This window comes from Antechinus flavipes, chromosome 6 (genome assembly GCF_016432865.1).
Source record: "Antechinus flavipes isolate AdamAnt ecotype Samford, QLD, Australia chromosome 6, AdamAnt_v2, whole genome shotgun sequence".
In the NCBI taxonomy this organism is placed as follows: Eukaryota; Metazoa; Chordata; class Mammalia; order Dasyuromorphia; family Dasyuridae; genus Antechinus; species Antechinus flavipes.
This window is the reverse complement of record NC_067403.1, coordinates 101,496,424-101,518,044: the sequence shown is the minus strand read 5'-3', so window position 1 is coordinate 101,518,044 and position 21,621 is coordinate 101,496,424. Positions and strand designations below refer to the sequence as shown.

Genomic DNA, 21,621 nt, shown 5'->3' with positions numbered 1-21,621 from the left:
AATCTTAAATCTCCCAGTAATAGCAATACATAATTTTACAATTGATATTACAATGCCCCCTAGAGGCAAGACTAACAGTCCTTTAATTTTATTCCAAGTTTGAGCTCTGTAAAATATCTGAGGTGATATTCTTTTACATAAATTCTCCCAATCATTTTATTTTTAGAAATCATTTTGGATGAGTCCATTCTGAGAGGTATTTTATTTGTCATTTAAAAACAATTATGATTTTTTTTCTTTTTGGGTAAGATTAAGTCCTCAGGAAAAAAAAAGAAAATAAAAAATTTCCTCTATCACCTTTCCATTGCTATCCCCAATCCACTTCATAAAAAGAACTATAAGCAAGATGAAATCCTATTAGAGTTTGTCTATACGTTTACACCATTCTTTACAGGATGCTTTCTGTGATGTTTTATGAATTCACAACTTATTTCCATATAGCTTAGGTTAGCTCCTTTTTGATACTTTTACCATTTATTTAATATATAGATTATTCTTTCTGGTATACTGTAGTCTATACATGGTAGATATTTAATATTTGTTTATTGAAATAATGAATAGGAAAATAAACTGCATTTGAAATAAGTATATTACTTTTTCCAAAGTTGAGGGATAAAGAACTTGGTTTAAACAGATACGTGGTCAAAGGTATGAAAAAACTGTTTTTCAATAGAAGTGAAAACTATGAAAATATGTACATATTTTTACATGAAAACATTCACCAGCAAATCATTAATGGTAAAAGAAATGAACATTGACCCATACCCAAAACCCTGGCAAAGATGACAAAGATAACAAAATATGGGAAATTAATATTGAAGAGACTAAGATGGAGACTGGGGGATAATAGGAAATGAATGACAGAAGGAAAGACAAAAGGTATCAATAAAAGCTACTCATATATCCATAAAGCAAACCTATCCCTGAAAATTCAAGAATGTATAATTTCCTAATGCAATATTTTCTGTACTACATTACAGGATCATAAAATTCTATAGCTGGGAGAGTCCATGTGTAGTCTAACACTTTCAGAGAGATGAGGAAACAAATCCAGAAAAGGCAAATAAAGAGACTTGTCCAATATCTCAAAAACAAAAAGTAGCAGGGCCAGGAGTCTAACTGACATCTTCTGACTCCAAATCTAAAGGACTCTCTATACTATCCTATGCTCCTCGATAAGAAGGAAGGAAGGTGGTAAGGTGACATCAACACTCCCATGCTGCATTCTCCTCAAATCATTCAGCAAAATTATGAGTATTATATTTGCATATAAAATGTAACATGACCTAAAATGAAAAGAGATTATGGATACCATTTGCCAATGTATACATACAAGCTACCTCCAGTAAATTTTTTTAACTTTTCTAAGAGTAAAATAAACCTCTCTGAGTGTATTACTGTAATTATATGACAATACAGACTTCATTATCAATAAGATAAGAAATATATGGTGATTCTTTAATGACAATTGCTAAAAAAAATAAATCTTAACACCTGTAATATAGTTTATGACCTTTGTAATGATTGGCTTAACTGGGCTGGCAATCTAAATCACCTTAAGACTTAAATACTCTTTAATTCAAAATATAGTATTTAAAGGTTTGAGCCAACATGAATCTTAAGAAAATCTCCTTAATTTGGCTTTCGCCATAAGGACAAACTTTAGTTTATTAAATTAGTCCTATAATATTCTGAGAATTCAAGACTGACACTGCATCAGATATATCTTCAACTTTTTTTTAAAAAAGAGATTATTGGAACCAAACAACTTAGTTATTTTTAAAACAAAGTACAATGGTTTAAAAACAAAATGTCATCAATAAAAAAGTCTTGATGACAATAACATATTCTCTGAAGAGATAAAGTCTCATCAAAAAAAAGGGAATTCAGAGCCAGATCTCAGTTAGAATCTTCCCTGAGCTTACTACCTGTGAATCATGCAAATCAATTAACTTTTAAAAATTCCATTCCCTAACCCATAAAATGAGGAAAATGGAGTGTATAATGTCTTAGGTATTTTCCAGATAAAAAATGATAAGCCTATGAACAAATTCACATAGAATTTTATAGTTTATAAATGCTTTCTTCATAATACTATATAAAGTAGTTGTGAAGTGCAAGTATTATGCCTTACAGATGAGAATGGTAAAGAGAAGTTAAATGGCTTGTCTGATTATCTACATAGTGAGATATAGAGATCACCTCTAGCTGCAAGTCCACTTCAAGCAACTAATGTTCAAGAGCTTAAATCTGTGATCCCACACTGTTTCATTTGTATCTTTCTCTTTCCTCAAATTAATATAATGCTCTAAACTTAATAAATTGTTGTTGTATAGAATCGATTCTAATCTTACACTCTGAAGCTGCACAAAATTGGGTCTCCCCTTCCACACTAATTGGGTCTTTAAAGATTATCTGCTCTAATTAAGATAAAGAAATCAAGACACAAAGAAATTAAGTGAATTTTACCATTATGTCTAGCTAATACCAAGATTTAAATTAAAAGTTGAGTCTTTTGAGTTATGGTCCAAAAAAAAAGGGGCAATTTCCAGAAAGATGCAGAAAGATCTAAAAGGAATTAAACCCTTTGAGATCCTCCTCAAAAATAGAGAAATACTGAAAAAGGAACAAAATTACCATTAGTTTCTATGAGAAATTTCAACTTACAAAAATGATGAGTCAACAAAGAAAATCCCCAATACAGAAATTACTATGAAGAGAAGTAAATGAAAATGCATCAAAGGAAATGTACACAAAATAGCATCAAAAATAAAATAGAGAGATATAGTCAAATAGATAACAAACATACTGAGAAGAATTTAGAACTCTGAGGTCATATTTCTTCCCTCTTTCCCACCTACTATATATGAATAGCTACAAATCTAGTTGCTCATTTTTGCACAGCATCACTTATATCCATTTCCTTCTTTCCACTCATTCCACTATTATGCTAGTTGAGGACTTTATAACCTCTCCCAACTATATTATAATAGCCTCCTAATCCATTTTCCTATTTCTAGTCTCTCTTGTCTCCATGATATCAACTTCGTATTCCTAAAATAGAGATATGACCATATCATTATCCTATTCCAAAATTTAACTCTGGAATAGAATATAAACTCATTGGTTTGGCCTTTACAAATCTAGTTATACCACTTATTTTTACTAGTCTTATTTTATATTATTACCCTTCATACATTCCCTAATTCATTCAAACTAATCTGCTAACTGTTCGCAAGTACATTCCATTTCCTGCCTCTATAATTTTTCACAAGAGACTCCTTATGTCTGAAATTCACTTTTTCCTTATGTCAGCCTCAATGAATTCCAAAGTTCTGCCAAAGAATAACTCAGGTACTGTTCCCTAGGCCTTCCTCTCTCAAAGGTGTTTTTGTTTATTTGTCTAGATGCATATTGCCTAACCTCACCACTCTGAAGAATGTAAGTAGAAGTAGAGCTTCCCCAAGTAAAGTTACAATTTCTTTTTTAGTCCTTATGTTCCCAGCACTCCATAAAGTTCAGGACACAAAGCTGAGACTTTGTAAATGCTGATTGGTTATCTTTATTGTGATCTTTGAGAAATGTTTTCATACATTTTAGAATAATTTTCCAATATTTCTTTAGCCCATGTATAAAATGTTTGTGTTCAAAGTATTTAATATGACTTTTGATTTTGTTATTCTCAATATCACAAATTTCAAAAATGCAAAATATTTTTAAAACATTTCCCAACTCAAAAAAATTGTCCATAGACAAAAGGAAACACTTTCCTTTTGTTATTGTGATCTTTATAGACTTAGAGTATTACTCTGCCAATAATGTACTCTTTCTATCAACACTACCAGCTTCTACTTAAGGCAAAGACACAAGGTTAAAGGTCTTCTTTTTCCTACTGATAGTTTCCAAAGCCATAATGGTATTGCAAGAGTTGCACAAAAGATTAATCATATCCAACTAGTGGGTCTTACAGATAATGATAGAAGGCTGTGAGCAGCTGCCATTATGATATGCTTCCCATAGCCACTCCAGCATCTTAGTCAACAGAAAAAGGTGAGATGCTTTAGATAGACTCTTGCTGCTAATTACAGGAATTCTTGGTACCTCTTTGCTGATCCAAAATTATCAATTTCTCTTTACCTCATAACATATCAGTGACACTTCTCTCCTATAATAAATCACATAGTTTCAGAAAGTAAGAGTTTAGGAACTGAAAAAAGTTTAGAAACAACTATTATTTTCTCAGATTTGCCAATTACACAAGTTCCAAATATATCATAAAACAAGTAAAATGAAATTAAGTTAAAATGAAAGTTAAAATTATTACCAGTTTTGAAAATAGGGAATTACTACAAAATAATAAAACATTTATTCTTGGAAAATCTAGCATTAATTAAATCTTCCACATAAGTACTTCAAACAATATACATCATCCAAAATAGAAGTTACAAATTCAACTTACCAACTGAGGCATCACCATCTAACAAATTGTCATCTTCAGAGGTCTGGAAGTCCATAATAACACCTGCTCCATCTAAAAGTTCCTCGTCACTACTTGCACTTGTTATACTGTTGTAGCTGTTTCGATAGTAACCTCTATGGAACAGTTGCTCAGACTCCATTTAGTTATTTGATGAACTAAAGAAAATTTTAGAAAGAACTTTATTTTAATATTTTCTTATTAGTTAATACTACACTATGCAATATATAACAATACCAAAAGACAAAACCTAAATGAGATTTCAGAGCTTAAAGGTAAAATTACATTCTATTATTATTATTATTCTGTTTACCTATTAAAAATTCAGTTTTTATAAGATAAAAATCTCCTGGTGAACTATTGGGTTTTTTTTTTTATTCTATAACATCCCTTCATTGTTCTTTAATTCAGTATTTATATTCTAGGTTATTATTATATTCATGGGTTAGATAAATGGTTACTATTTAATGAAAGATTAAGTCACATTACATTTTTCAAGCCTAATAATAACATTCTTATTTTCAATACTCTCATTTTAATTATATAGAGAATTAATATTCATAATTTACTATTTTTTTAATACATTTCTAGCCCCTTACTTTCTACCAAGAAGCAAAACTCTAGGAGACAAGTATGATTATAAAAAGGGATTTTATAAAGCATAAGTTAGAAAATAAATGTAAAGCAAGAGTTCCATATGGATTGGCATATCCTTGGGATATAATGTTTTTGTCATTTTAAGGTGATCTCAAAGGTATTAGGTATTAATGAAACTCAAAGGATCTCATCTTCCTTGTCTGTAAAATGAGGACTGGACTAGATGATTTCTATTGCCCTTCCGAGAGCTAAAATTATATGACTGTAAAAATTTGCATCTAACAAGTGTCCTACTCAAAAGTCTTAAAAGTTCTAAGAATAATAGACTAAAAGACAGTCTTATGCAAGCAGGCAGAGAGACCATAGCTTTGTAAGAGACATTAAATGACCAAGCACAATTTTAAAGAACTGAATCTAAAACATGTTACTTCCTGAAAGAACTGAGGGACTCAAGAGTACAGATTGAGACTTTTTTTTTGGACTTAGCCAATGAAGGAATCTGTTTTGCTAGACCATATATGTTTGTAACAGAGATTTTGTCTTTCTTGCTTTTTTCAATGGAGGAGGAAGAGTAAAGATAGGAGAAACATTGTACCAAAGACATACTAAAGGAAAGGAGTAGAAAGAAACTATTATTCTAGAGCTGTAAATATCTACTGCTACTTAAAATTTTCTAAACAAACATTACAAAATAGAAGTACAAAAAAAAATATGCTTTTGGTAAAATCCTAAAATAATGACTAACACTTTTCTGATTCTATTTATTAAAAACATAATCAAATAATAATAAAAATAGTTATGTTTATTTGCAGAAATACAAATTTCATGGAGAAAACAGAATTTATCAAAAGCAGAAATGTCACCAATTGCAAATAGTACCTAAGTTAATCATCTCCAACATATAATTATCTATATTTTCTAATTTCTTATAAGATACCAAAATTATAATAAAAAGCATTAAAGAAACATGAATATTTGTTCATTTTTTATTTGGATTGCATTTTATTTGACCTCTATGGAGCTGTGAGGAAAGCATTAAATACCAGAATGATATGAGGCACCTATAGGTCCCTGAACAATTAACACACAGTTTTCTAATTTATAAAATTTGTAAAAATATATTTATAACAATACTATTATAAATAACTTGGAAAGGCTTAACAGCAATCAATGTGATAACCAATCAAAATTCCAAAAGGTTCATAATATTTCCATATTAGTCATGTGAAAGATAATTTTTAAAAAAAAATCCTCAAGAAAATTAAAGCATTTTTTTAAAGAATATGTTTCAATCATTCAGACACCATCAGTTCTTGGTCTGGGGATAGATAGTATTTTTCATCGTAAGTCCTTCAGAATTGTCTTACATCATTGTATTGCTGTGAATATGATCTTACAATTCTGTTGTTACCTTGTACACGGTACATGTCACTTTGCATCAGCTCACGTAAGTTTTTCCAGATTTTTCTGAGAACATCCTACTCAGCATTTCTTATAGCATAATAGTATTCCATCACAATTACACAGAACAATTTGTTCTGCTATTCCCCGATTGATGGGCATCCTCCCAGTTTCCAATTCCCTGCTACCAAAAAAGAGCTGCAACAAATATTTTCATACATAATAGGTCCTTTTCCTTTTTATTTTTTATCTTTCTGGATATAGACCTAGTAGCAACACTGATAGGTCAAAGGGTAAGTATGCACAGTTTTATAACCCTGTAGACATAGTTCTGAATTGCTCTAAAGAATTGTTGAATCAATTTATAACTCTAGCAATAGTGCATTGATGTCTCATTTTCCCCACATTCCCTCAACAACTGTCATTCTATTTTTCTGCCCTATTAGCCAGTCATAAGGTAGTACCTCAGAATTGGTTTCAATTTGTATTCTTCCAATCAACAGTCTTCTCATATGGCTATAAATAGCTTTGATTGCTGTAATGTTCTCTTTAAAATATAATGTTCTCTGTTGAGGTTTTCTTGGGGTCTCTAGAGGCAGCCTTCGTTTCAGTTCAGTAATCACCACAAGTGCAGCCAGGTGTTAAAGTCCAAATCCTTTATCATCTCCTTCAAAGTCTTGTCTCCTTTTCTAGGGCCCAGTTAGCTTTCTTAAGAGGCCTATCTCTCCTTGGTTCCAAGAGCTTAAGCTCCTGCCACCAGTCCTTTGCCTTCTCTCCGAATGTCCATCCTGGCTAAGGCTCCTAGTTTATATGCTCCATACTGAGTATACACCAATCATTATATCACTAGGAAACCTTTATTTGCTGTAGGATTAAATCAATGCTAAAGTAGATTTAACCATTGTCTCCTCAATTCCACTTAGTACCTTGTAAGCATCCTTTCTTTCAAGTTCAGAGTTCTGGCCCAAGAGTCTCCTCAATTCCACTTAGTATCTTGTTTCAAGTTCTAGCCCATAACAGATTACTTCATCTGAAAACTGTGTCTCTTGATCATTTATAAGTTAGGAAATGGCTCCTATTTTCTATAAATTTGACATAGTATTCCATGTATTTGAGAAATGAGACCTTTATGAGGGAAAGGGACCCACAAAATGTTGTGCAAAATGTTTGTGGCAGCCCTTTTTGTAGTGGCAAGAAACTGGAAACTGAGTGGATGCCCATCAATTGGAAAATGGCTGAATAAGTTATGGTATATGAATGTTATGGAATATTATTGTTCTCTAAGAAATGGTCAGCAGAATGATTTCAGAGAAGCTGGAGAGATTTACATGAACTGATGCTAAGTAGGTGACCTGGCAACGATTATCAATTCTGATGGATGCAGCACCCACCAACAATGAAAAGATTCAGAACACTTCCAGTGATCTTGTGATGAAGAAAACCATTTGCACACAGAGAGAGGACTGTGGAAATTGAGTGTAGTTCACAACAAAGCAGTTTTATGCTTTTTGTTGTTGTTTGCTTGCATTTTATTTTCTCATTTTTCCCAGTTTGATTTGATTTTTCTTGTGCAGCAAAATAATTGTATAAATATGTACGCATATATTGGGGGGGAAAAAAAGATCCTAACCTCAAAAAAAAAAAAAAAAAAAAAAAAAAAAAATGAGGCTTTTACTAGAGAAACTTGCTTCAAAATTTTTTTCATAGCTACAATTACTAAATGTATTTCCTTCAATCCTATCCTTCCCATCCCATTTACTCTATTCTCTCTCTTCTCAAAAGAGTTTTGCTTCTGTCTGCCTCCCGAAACTTATCCTCTTTACTATCATCCTTCCTTCTCCTCCTACCTCCTATAGTGTGAGACAGATTTCTATACCCAATTGAGTATGTATGTTATCCCCTCTTTGAATCAATTCTGAAGAGAGTAAGGTTCACTCACTCCTACCCCACATCTTCCATCTTCCCTTCCACAGTAACAACTTTTCCTTTTCTCTTATATATGATAATTTACCCCATTCTACCTTTCCCTTTCTTCCAGTGCATTCTGATTTCACCCCTTAATTTTATTTTTTGAATATCATCCCTTCACATTCCCTTCACACTTGTATCTTCTGTCTACATACATATGCCTTCAAATTGCCCCAATAAATGAGGAAGTTCTTAGGAGTTATGAGTATCATTTCCCCATGTAGGATGTAAACAGTTTAACCTAATCATATCTCTTGTGATTTCTCTTTTTTGTTTACGTTTTTATGCTTCTATTGAATCTTGTATTTGGAAGACAAATTTTCTATTCAGCTCTGGTCTTTTCATTGAGAATGCTTGAAATTACTGTTTCATTGAATGTTCATTTGCCCCCCTGAGATTACACTCAGATTTTTGAGGTGATTCTTGAGTATAATCCTAACTCCTTTGTCCTCTGGTATATCATATTCTAAGTCCTCCAATGCTTTAATGTAGAAGCTACAAAATCTTGTGCTATTATTATTGTGCTTCCACAACATTGAATTGTTTCTTTCTGGCTGCTTGCAATGTTCTCTCTTTGACTTGGAAGGTCTAGAATTTGGCTATAATATTCCTAAGAGTTTTCATTTTGGGATCTTTTTCAGTGGATCCTTTCAATTTCTATTTCACCCTTTGGTTCTAGAATATCAGGGCAGTTTTTCTTGATAATTTCTTGGAAGATGATACCTCCTTGGCTTTATTTTCCAGATCAATTGTTTTTACAATGAGATATTTCACATTGCCTTCTATTTTTTCATTCTTTTGATTTTGTTCTGTTATTTCTTGGTTTCTCATAAAGCCATTAGCTTCCATTTGCTCAATTTCAATTTTTAAGAAATTACTTTCTTCATTGAGCTTTGTACCTCCTTTTCCATTTCTCCAATTCAACCTTTAAAAGAGTTTTTATTCTTCAGTGAATTTCTGTGCCTTTTTTTGCATTTAAACAGGTCTGTTCTTCAAAGCATTCTTCTAATTAGCTTTTTATACTTCTTTTACCATTTCTGTTTTACCATATTATGTTTTTTAAAGTATCATTTTCTTCAGTATTTTTTGTGTATCTTTTATCAAGCTGTTGAATTTTTTCTTGATTTTCTTGTGTCACTCTCATTTCTGACATCACTAACAGTCACAAAGAATATCTAAATTTATTGCCAAGTCCTGTCATTTCTACTTTCACTAATCTCTCTCATGTCTTCTTTCCACTTTTATAGCTGCCACCCTAGTGCAGGGCATTGCCTATTACTGCAGTACAGCTGGTTGCTCTCCTTAACTCAGTTTATTCCCACACCAATCCAACTTCTAAGCAGCCAAAGTGATCTACCTAAAGCTGGGACCTAATAATTTTCCCCTCTGCTCACGTCAATATATTCAAAAGGTTCTCTATTACATCCAGGATCAATCCATGTGTCTTCTTTGATACTCTCTCCATAGTTTTCTAATCTATTCATGAAAATAAGGCTGCATTATAATAGCATAGAAAGAGATGATTCAGGAAATATTAAGGAAAGGTGATTAAAATTGTCAATACATGAGTAGTATGAAGTCAAAAATTACTATAAATTTCCTTGCCTGGAAAAGATCAGTATCATTTCCTGAAAGTTCAGGTGATCATATCTCATTTTTTAAATGAAGTTAAACAGTATAAAGGTTATAAAAAGCAACAGTTTTACCATGTTAGTCAAAGGGTATGAATTTGGAGATTTTTTTGTAGATGTGAATGAATCAAAGAAAGTTCAGAGATGGACCCAATAGATCTTTCTGATATCCATTTATGGATCAGAAATAAACCCTTAAGAGAAAGTAGTATGGCTCAAAATCTTTGTACATTTGCCCTGACAGATAGTAGGGAGAAGATCTGAGGAAGGACAGTCTTGAGGGACTCTTTCCTCACCTTGTCCAATTTAATGAAATATAAAGTCAATCTTATTTATGTGTATATATGTTTACATGTTAAAAGAAACCTGGAATTAGAGTCTTATATGTACATATACAGATACAAGCATACATACACTAAAGTAAGACCTTGAATCATTTTATTACACTTAAATTGTTCACTGTAACTGCTGTGTTAATAATGTCATTGGATTAGAGAAGTTTCATATACATTGATTTAACAGCAAACAACATTTTCAAATACTAATAAATTATTGAGATAGGTATAATGAATAAAGGCCAGGATAAATTAAAAAAGAAAAAAAAGGAAAAAAGAAGAAAACAGATTTGGTAGTATATAAGGCTGAGGGAAGGAGAAACACAAGAATAAAAATGATGAAAAAATGCACATAAGCAAAGGCAGTATCTGCTTGTCTAACCAAAAAATTATTCATTTTGGAAATACTTCTTTGGTATCCTAATCATGTAGTTTGCTCTAAAACAGCAACAAATGGCTTTTTAGCACTGAGTACACTAACAGAACTGGCAATATCCATGTCACTGAATGTCATGAGTAGGCCTAATGGAAAAAGAACGAGGCACCTCTGCAACTTCTTTCAGACTCATAATCTTTCTGGGCATCAATTTCTCTATATCTCTATATCTAAAGGGAGAGGATTGCACTAGATTACCTATATGACCTCCTAAATTCTTGTTTCTATAATCAATTTCAAGCCCACCCATATTCTGCCAAGCCATATATCAACTCATTACTCCAATGCAGACTTCCACTGATCTAAAGTAAATAGATTAGAAAATTATAAACCTCCACCATCCACTGGAAAAAAACAATCTGTTCATTTCAAATCTCTTCCCCTCTTCTTCCCACAAAAATTGCCCCCAAAATCGAATTGGCTACTAGCCAAAAAGGCAGACATTCAATTATTCTCAATTTAGGGAGTAGAGGGAATCCTGTAACCAGATGTCAGATATCTTAAAACACAAATCACAACAACATTTTTTATATAGTACTTACTTGTGAACCTCAATTTATTTTCTAGTGACTTGCAAAAAGAGGTTAGTTTACTTCAGTTAAAATATCCCCACTCTGGACTAGAGGATTAAAATGACCTAGAAGAACAATTCTACATCATTTGCAGAGATGAAAAACTATTTCTGAAAGGATCTCAACCAAATAAGCCAATCATATAAATCACAATGATTACACTATATTTAAAAGCTGAAAAACTTTCAAATCTGTTTTCAAACAAAGAGTTGTATCAATCCTTAAATATGCAATTTGTAATGAAGAACTGGAATGTTTTGTTCCATTTTATCCAGTAAAAAGTCTATAATTATCTTTAATGCCCTCAACTTTAAAGAAAAAAAAAAGGGGGGGGGAGGTATTGTACATGTATGTTTACTGCAAAATATCAGGATTGTCATATATGTATGTATACACACACACTCATACACATACACACCTATATACACAAACTTATATGTATGTGTATACATGTGTGTACACATACTAATATAAAAATATACATACATATATATATGAATAGTAGTCAATTCAAATAGAGATCGAATGAAATTACAAGTGTTAAGCACTCTACAAATCATAAAGTGCTCTATAAATGATAGCTATTTTTATTTGGGCCCAACATCAAAAAGGATTCATTCGAAAACCTGGGAATGCTTAACACACGATTAAAAAACCAACCCAGTCTGAGCACAAACTTCGTTAAATATATGACTTTCTTCCAATGCCATGTAAAAGAGGATTCGACGATGTCTCCAAGAGTGAACAGGCAAGGGTGTAAATAGAATCCGTCAGAGTTAACTATCACGTGGGCTCATCTGTCACCCGAGAAGCCAGCGTGCGGCAGCTGGTCAGACAGCGCCTCCGATTCCAGGCGGCTCCCCCCACCAACCCGGCCCCAAGCCTGAACGTGACAACTACCAGGTGCTCTTTATTGCTAGACGTTTTAACTCACCTCACAGCTCAGAGGCATAGCAAAACCAGTGGCTGGAATTGGAGCGGCCTCGGTATCCTGCATCTGATCACCCTGGAGACCTAGCTACTCGGGGGGCGTCCACGGACTTTTAAAAAAGCAAAAGCAAAACCCAAACACTCTTGCGGATGAGGAGATACCTGAGGGTTTCTACTGAGAAAGAGGACACGGAATGTTTGCCAGGTGAGACTTTTTTTTTTTTTGGTCCTCCTCCAAGCACGGGAGCGGCATGAAGTCAGCTGCTTCTCGTATTCGGTTCACCCACTTCCCACACAATAAAATGAATCTCTCGCAGGAGCCGTCAGCGGATGCCAGCGGGACCCATGCTGGACCTCCCGGGGGGGGAGGGGCAAGGGAGGACCGGCCCTGCGCAACCCGACAAGGCCCGGCCCAACGCCACGCCCTCCGGCCCTGCCTAGTCACCCCAGCCCCCGAGGCCAGGCCGCGGACCTAAGCGACAACAGCAGGATAAGGACCCCGACTCGCGCCAGCCCTGACTGACCCAGAGAAGCTAGAGGAGAAGGAGCCGGAAAAGGCCGGGCGGGGCGTCGGCGGCGTAGTGACGTCATCGCGCAGGACGAGGACGTGAAAGGAATGTCCGTCACGTCTCTCGTCGCCAGCGGCAGGTGCTCGGTGGAGTTGCTAGAGAGCGGACTCCGGGCTTAGGTTCTGACATCCTTGACAGAATGGTTTTGGATGTGCTCAGCGCTTTGCAGGCGTGGACGCGTAGTACAAATATTACCCGCTACTGTCGGGTAACAAGAATTAAGTAATACCAACAGATCTGGCTGATGTAGCACCAAATGATGACAGGCACCATATGATATGCTTTAGGAAAAGCACCAAAAGTTGGGCTTCAGTCCTGTGAAGAATTCACAAAGGCCGTTCTCTTTGGCAAAAGGTAGATTTATTTAGGGGGACAGATTACAGACAAAATGAAGGGATACAATAGACGTAGGGAATGGTGAATATGAAATAGAGTTGGGAGAGCATGGAAAGGGGCTTTAATAATTAATGATGGAAAGGGCAGGTTTCCTAGTGGAACTTGCCATTTACCAGTAGAAAGGAAACACCCCATGAGGTTGGGGCATGTTTAAAAAGGGAATTAGCATCCCTAAAATTAGCTATAGAGAGAAGTGGGGTCAGGAGAGAAACCGCCAGTCCTTGGGGGGAGGGGTTAGGAGATACCACGTTTCATGAGGGAGGGGTAAGGAGAAGACATTACCAGGCAGAGGGCCGCTCTTGGCTTAGTTAAGCCAAGAGAACTATGAAGATCTCATCTGACAATGTATGCAGCATTACGGCCTTGTAGTCCCTCTCCTCTATTTGAATATTTTTCTCTTCATTTCACTCCATATCAAGTCATTAAAAAAAATCTTCCCCCTGTTTCTTTGATTTCCTCACATTTATTTCCTGTGTATATTTCACTACATTTTCATACTAGTTTATAAGTTCATAATAAGATCATAGATTCAGTAGCAGTCTGCTATCACCAAAAAGTGCTACTTTGAAGAGTGTGTATACACCTACATATGCACACACATTATATATATATATATATATATATATATATATATATATATATATACATACACACACATACATACACACACATGTATGTACATGCAAACATATATACATATACATAAGCTAGGTGTTGCAAGAGATATAGAGCCAGTTCTGGAATCAGGAACACCTCAGTTCATATCTATTCTCAGTCTTGAGGCCTGTGTGACCCCAGGCAAGTCATTTAACCCTGTTTGCCCCAATCTCCACATCTGTAAAAAACTGTAGATGAAAATGACAAACTACACTAGTAGCTTTTCAAGAAAATCCAAATGGGATCATCAAGAGTCTGAGACAACTGAACAATAATGTATATTCAATATATACTTTTATTTATATATACAAAAATCAAAAACAGAAATATTCTATATTACAACAAACTTCATAGCACTTACAATTTCTTAAACCTCTGCCCCAAGTGGATTTGGAATTTTCTTGATTTGTAGATTTGTAGATTTAGATTTAAATTTAAAGTATGAAAGTATAAAGCAGATGGTAAGTACTTCTAAGTACTTACATAGTAAGTACAAGGCTTATTGAATTTAATTGAAGAATATGTTTGTAAAAATTCACAAAAAGAGTCTATACTATTTCAGAAATAGTATACCAAGGTTAAACAATTCTTTTCTGGGCCACGAATAATAGCATGATAGAATCAGGGAAAAGCTAGAATAATGAGCCTATCACCATGCCAACATATTATTATAGAGAGAAAGTAAGAAATATAACTACAATAAGAAGCTCTAGGGAGGCAAGTTGAATCAGTCAGCTCCCTAACACTCTTTTATATTATCTCCCCACTTAAAATTGACCTAGCCAGGTGAAATTTTATTTTATTGGACTTTTAATTTTACTTGTACTTAGATCTCAATTCATGACTTGTTTTTTTACATAAACACTGGGTTATCCATTACTTTCATTGGCACTACTACTTGCCATAATCACCTCAGGTAGGATATGAAAGAAGCGATATATAGAAGAAAATCAGATTGGATAGTATTTTATTTATTTGATGATCTCTCTGGTTCCAATTCTTTTGGACCAACTTGACCCATCATTTTATCTTGTGGTTGACGAAGAGAAGACTTTTTCCAATACCAAAACATTCCTTTCAAGTCAAATAAAATTATATTTGTAAACTTAGCATGGGTCCTTCATAGTCAATGCTTGAAAATGTGTTCCTATTCTCTTCCTTTCTAATTTGGAAAATATATACCAAGTCCCTGTGCACTGAACTCATTGATCTATTCTTCAATTTTAACTTCACCTTGGCAGTCTGGAAAACTCCTAATGGCAAGCAGTCAACAAGCATTTATTAAGCATCTATTATATGCCAGTCACCTGTGAGATGGGTTTTTGAATGTTCCTTCTATATTCCTACCTAATCACTTGCTACCTACTTACTTTCTTCTTCTTCTTCTTCTTCTTCTTCTTCTTCTTCTTCTTCTTCTTCTTCTTCTCTGAGGCAATTTGGGTTAAGTGACTTTGCCCAGGGTCACATAACTAGGAAGTGTCAAGTTGTCTGAGGTCAGATTTGAACTCAGGTCCTCCTGACTTCAGGGCTGGTACTCTAATCACTGCACCACCTAGCTGCCCCACTACTTACTTTTCTATATACTTTAGAAAAAGAAGAAAATGAAAATCAAGGATTCCTATCTCTTTAAATATAAAATATAATGAATAAGTCAGTCACTCAACTAGCATTTGCTTATGTGTCATAGTGACTGGGCCAAGCCTAGGGATATGAAGGCAAAACTAGTCCCTAAAGTATAGTAAAACTAGTCCCTTGAAGTATATATAACCAGGTATACAGAAAATACATATGGAAAAAAAACAAAAAGGAAAACAATGTGAGAGGGAAAGGCTTGTAGATAATAGGGAGCACTGGAACTCATTTAGTGGAGGGAAGAGGGACGGTTGACATAGTATACTCAGTGAAGAGAGACTAAAGACAGACAAATCAGTTACAAGCCTATTACAACAGCCTTGACATGAGGTGATGAGCATACTAAGACTGTGACTGTATCAGGGGAAAATAGAAGAAATAGATAAGAGTAAAGTTAGACCAAATATATTGGCTTTGTAAAGTTAGTATGAGTGAGATGTTAAAGATAACACCTAAATTTTCAAGCCTTGGTAACTGGAAGGATGATGATTCCCTTAATCATAAGGGAAAGAATGGAAGAAAGATTTGGAGGGAAAGATGATAAGTTCACTTTTGCACATTTGATGATAATGGAATGACAACAATAAATAAAAAATGAGTTCTATTTTATAGTTTAAAATGTCAACCAGATTGGACCAGCCTCAAACCTGTGGATGGCTAGAACTGAACAGAGCAGGTTAGGGACAGGAGAGTAAGTAATCAAACAGGTTAAATTTCAAAGTGAGGGAAATTAACAAGCAAGGACATGTCCTGAGACTCCTCTTGCCCTCCCTCCTCCAGTAAAGGGATTCTAGGTAGTATGGGGAGATTTCAGTACTTACTTAAACCAGTGTTTGCACAATGAGGGATAAAACAATAATGTGACAAGTTTGATTCATGACTAGAATTTGTTCAAGCTTGTCCAAGATCAGAGAACACCTGGTGCTAGTCAAAGCAATATAATAATTATGGGATTTTCAAGATCATCCAGAGGGTGAGTGCAAAAGATTGTTGTTATGCCACATTCCGGACACAACCTGCTTGCTGGGTCTTAACTCTAGAAAAAAAGGGTGTCTCCTAATATCTTGACAATGCTTATAGAACATCTCTTTTGTGGTATCTGAAAGGTAGTTGGTGACTATAGCCCAAGGAGAGTAAAGATGGTTATAAAGAACTAGGAATTACTTGATGCAGAAATAATAATTGAAGTCTTGGGAGCTAATGAGATCATTAAATGGGATAATAAAGAACTAAAAGAGAAGAGGTTCCAGGACAGAACTTTGGGCGACACCCAGACAAGCCTTTTTTATTGCAGCTTCCTCCGCAAATTTATTTACATACATGGAAATATATTAAAAATGATTGTACATGTACAACCTATATCAGATTGTTTGCTGTATTAGGGAAGGGGTTGGTAAGGGAAGGAAGGAGAAAAAAACTGGAATTCAAAATCTTACAAAAATGAATGCTAAAAACTATCTTTACATGTAATTGGAAAAATAAAATACTATTGAATTAAGACAAACAAATTTATTTCTAAAAGATGTAGTTTATGAGCAACCATTCCAGTATCTTTGCCAAGAAAACTTCCAGAAGGGGTCACAAAATATTGGAAATGACTGAAAATATCTAAATCAACAACAACAAAAGTCTATAAACAGGGCACCTATTTAGTTGAAAGACTCCTGCTCCTAAATTCAAATCTGCCCTCAGATATTTATTAGCTGTGTAATCTTGAACAAGTTATTTGACTCAATTTCCTCATCTGTAAAATAAGCTGGAGAAGAAAACGTGCCAAGTATGTGCCAAGAAAATCCCAAGAAAAAGAAAATACAAATAATCAAACATATATGACCGAAATGACTTATCAGCAATGGCCTATGGGGGCAGCTAGATGGTATAGTGTATAGATCACTGGATCACTTACTCCTGGAGTAAGGAGAACCAGAGTTCAAATCCAGCCTCAGTTGCTTAATGCTTACTACCTGTGTGACCCTGGGCAAGTCACAATCCCAATTGCCTAAAACAACAACAACAACAAACCCCCAACCAACAAAAACAGCCTATATGCAATGTCACTAATAGATTGAACAACTACATTTGAGCAAGAAGAAACTTAAAATCTGCTTTATGTCTTAATATAAGTAATTCCCAGCTTTAATTCAACTTTTTTATTTGTTTACAAATCAGATAAAAACTATTAAATTTATTCCATAGACACAAGTTTAAATAAAACTCGGACTAAAATTTGTCTTGGTTTTTAACTTGGAATTTATCTCAACTCTAATATTCAACTATTAAGCTTTTAAAACCTAACCAGGTATAATTATTTCTATGGTGGAAAAAAAAATGTGTTCAGGGATATATCTAGGAAAGAGATTTACCCTTCTCTTATTTCTCTTTACTTTTGTAACTTGCAATTGGCAGATCCTGTGGTCTAGTTAGTGGTAGAAGTTCAAACATGGAAAGAATAGAAGGGAGGAATGACAGGGAAGGCTAGTAAAGAACTGAAAGGCAGGATTGGATTATTAATCAGAAGCTGAGAGAGTCGGGCTTAAAAAGTTAATCCTCCCCACATTCACCCAACACCCAGTTTTCTTTTCTACTTGTTTCTACCCATAGGGCCATTTACTGCTTTTTGACCAGTTTCTCTCTTTCCCTAGCCCAGGATGTTGTAATGGGCTGAGGCTTGAGTTGATGCACTGAAGTCCCAAGCACATGAGGCTAAATAGTAATTGGACCATACTCTATTAATATATAATCTTGGAGAAAAAATGGCCCCCGCCCACTCTTTGTGCAAGTCCTGATGTGTTGTATAGGAAATGACGATTTTGGTGGGTGGAGGCAGGGGAGTGGAAAAGGAAGGGGAAGGAGAGACTTTTGGGATTGCTATTGCCACGGTTTGCTCAGCTCAGACTTCTCTCTCTCTTTTCTGTTTGTTTCTCTTCTTTTTGCTGAGGCAGTTGGGGTTAAGTGACTTGCCCGTGGTCATACAACCAGGAATTGTTAAGTGTCTGAGGCTGGGTTTGAACTCAGGTCCTCTTGACTTCAAAGCTGGTGCTCTATCCACTGAGCCATCTCCTCCCCCTCCTGTGCCAATTGTAATGATCGCGTATTTAAAATCAGCCGGAGTTAGGAACTCAGGTTAAGGGAAAAATCTTCAGTCTTTATTCAAGTGAGGAGGTGAATAAAGATTGCGATAGCAAATATAGGCAAGAAAGATTGCGATAGCAATATGGGCAGCTGCAACAGGAAATCAGCTAACAGAGAGAGATGTGAGCTGAGCCAACCATGGCAATGGCAATCCCAAAAATCTCTCCTTCCCCTTCCTTTTCCATTCCCCTGCCTCCACCCTCCAAAATCGTCATTTCCTATACAACACATCAGGACTTGCACAAAGAGTGGGTGGGGGCCATTCTTTCTCCAAGATTATATATTAATAGAGTATGGTCCAATTACTATTTAGCCTCATGTGCTTGGGACCTCAGTGCATCAACTCAAGCCTCAGCCCATTACAGGATGTAGGGAGCTAAAAGATACACACTTCTCAAATTCATTCTTTCCTTTTTTCTGCTATACCAAAAAGTAATCACTTATGGATGTCTTAGGTTGGGTTTTCCTAGATAAAGAACTAAAGAATCATTTATAATTTCTGTGAGAAAACAGGTTAGATCTTTTAGCAATAGAATAAATGCTTTTGGATAAAAAGTAAGCAGAAAAAGGAGAAGTCTTAGAATTGAGGTATGAACAGATTTGAAGTAGGCTTAGGCTGGGACAGCTGGTAGTATAGTGGATAAAGTTCAGGGCCTGGAGTCAGGAATATCAGAGTTAAAATGTAACCTCAGAAACTTAATAGCTGCATGACATTGGACAATTCACTTAACCCTCTTTGTCTTCATTTCCTTACTGGTAAATGAGCAGGAGAAGGAAATAGCGAACCACTCCAGTACCTTTGGCAAGAAAATTCCAGCTGAAGTCACCAAAGTTGGACATGACAGAATAACATCAAAACTTAAGCTATCAGGTGCCTAGAAAGCCAGCAATATTTGAGTGAAGAAAGAAAAAGCTATGAACATTTACTTTGTAAAGTTTTAATTTCACTTTTATTTCTATACCAATATCATGTTTACTCCTCTACCATAAATTTTTGTTTTTTCAATTTTTTTTTTGGATATTTTTTCTTTTGAGTAACCTCTTCTGGCTGAGGAACACAGTTTCTTTTCAATATGATTATGAAAAGGGTAACTCATATATGGATTGATTTGGCCATGAGCTCTATAAATATGCCTCTGTATTTTGGGAGCTTTGATGTCCAGGATATATTCAATGATTATAGATTCCATATCTAAATCCAAAGTTATACATTTCTCTTTGAATTTTTGGTCCTGTGCAGCAAAAACATCATTCTTTATGAAATAATGGTCCTATGCACCAGCAGTCAATTCTACCTTTAATTCAATGGAAAGGAACACATTGTATCTAATACTAATTCTAATCCTACATAATATAAAATTTAAAAAAAGGAAAAGGAGGAGGAGGAGGAAGAGAAGGAAGACGAGGAGGAGGAAGAGGAGAAAGAAGATAAGGAGAAGTAAGGAGAAGAAGGAAGAAGAGGAGGAGGAGGAAGAGGAAGAGAAGAGGAGGAAGAGGAGGAAGAAGAAAAGGAGGAAAAGGAAGAAAAAAAAAGGAGGAGGAGGAAGAAAAGAAGGAAAAGGAATAGGAAGAAAATGAAGAAGAGGAGGAGTACAAAGAAGAGGAGGAGGTAAAGCATATTTAAAACTTGTTAACTTTGAGATATTCATGTTGTGATAGAGTGAGCAACTTCACAGATTATCTTGGAGTGAATTTAGAAATGTAAATCTCTATCAGACTCTGTTACAATATATACAATGGGTGGGGGAATCTCTAATAGACCTTCTAACTTTTTGAAATTTGCAAACTTATAATATGGTTGCTTCCCTTTTCTGGAAAGAATAAATAAAAAAGACCCAGGAGCAACAAATGTACTTGGATACATGATATCTGGGTGATATCTTTGGACTTGAATGATTTTGAGGAGGTTTTCAGATCAAATATATTTTTTAATGATTTACCTGGGACAGCTCATAAGAAGAATATGATTTACTTTCCATTATTGAGTTGGTACTGACAGACCTCAGTCTTGACTAGATGGACCAGACACAGATGGAAAGAAAAAAAGAAAAAAAAACAAAAAAGAAAGGAGTACCTAGATTAGAGGACAAAGAGTTATACTGGAAATTTCCAGATATCCATTCATATATAATAGATAAAGAATAATCTGGGCTGATAGAAATTTGGCAATTCTCATACACAAGTTTTTGAACTATACTACTGTATAGGAACAATGGCCTAATTTTGAGAAAAAAAATCTTAAAAGAGAATGGGGTGGTTTACAAGAAATTTTTTAAATGTGAAAATGCAGCACTTTAAACTCAACTTGTACTACATTGATGGGATAAGTTCCCAGAGGAGAAAATACCTTTCTTCTCTCAGAATTCTAGGTACAATGTTTCTTAATAGGAATCAACAAAATGACATCAGTAATCTTTTATTAGAAAACAAAAGGTATTTTTTGAGAGTATAGTCAGTAGACTAACATTTATTAATTGCCTACAACATGTCGGTATATAGTTAAAAAAAAAAGTTCCTCCAAAGCAAGACACAAACCCTCTTCATACATACAAATAGCAGTTTTGCATTCAAACTTGAAGTACAAAGATAGATAAACTGCAGGTTGATGTCTTTGTAGAGTCTATAGCCAATAATACTCTTTTCCATTTGACCATTGTCCTTGAGGAAAAAACTCTAAGGAAATAGAAACTCATGTAAGGGATGATTCAGCCTCTAAAAATGCCAGTTTATTTGGCAGCCTTCTTGACCTAGATATAGTCAATGATGAGACAAAGTATATCCAGACTAGGTGACTGCCTCCACCACCTTCGACTACTGCTGCTACCATGTCTAGTGGAACTCTGTTACTGTATCCAATGGTTGGGGAAATCTCTGATGGATCTTCCAAC

The 21,621-nt window shown here is 34.8% G+C and overlaps 1 protein-coding gene across 2 annotated transcripts in view; it reads right to left on the bottom strand.

Moving 5' to 3' along the window:
- Positions 1-13,779, bottom strand: part of CLCN3 (chloride voltage-gated channel 3) — a 94,763-nt gene extending 80,984 nt beyond the window's left edge. For both annotated transcript variants that reach the window (XM_051965957.1, XM_051965960.1), the window contains exons 1-2: positions 12,352-13,779; positions 4,460-4,635 (exon numbers count right to left, since the gene is read on the bottom strand). In XM_051965957.1, coding sequence (XP_051821917.1) covers positions 4,460-4,619 — 160 coding nt within the window. In that variant the 5' untranslated portion in view covers positions 4,620-4,635; positions 12,352-13,779. The remainder of the gene's footprint in view (positions 1-4,459; positions 4,636-12,351) is intronic.
- Between the last annotated feature and the right edge of the window lie 7,842 nt (positions 13,780-21,621).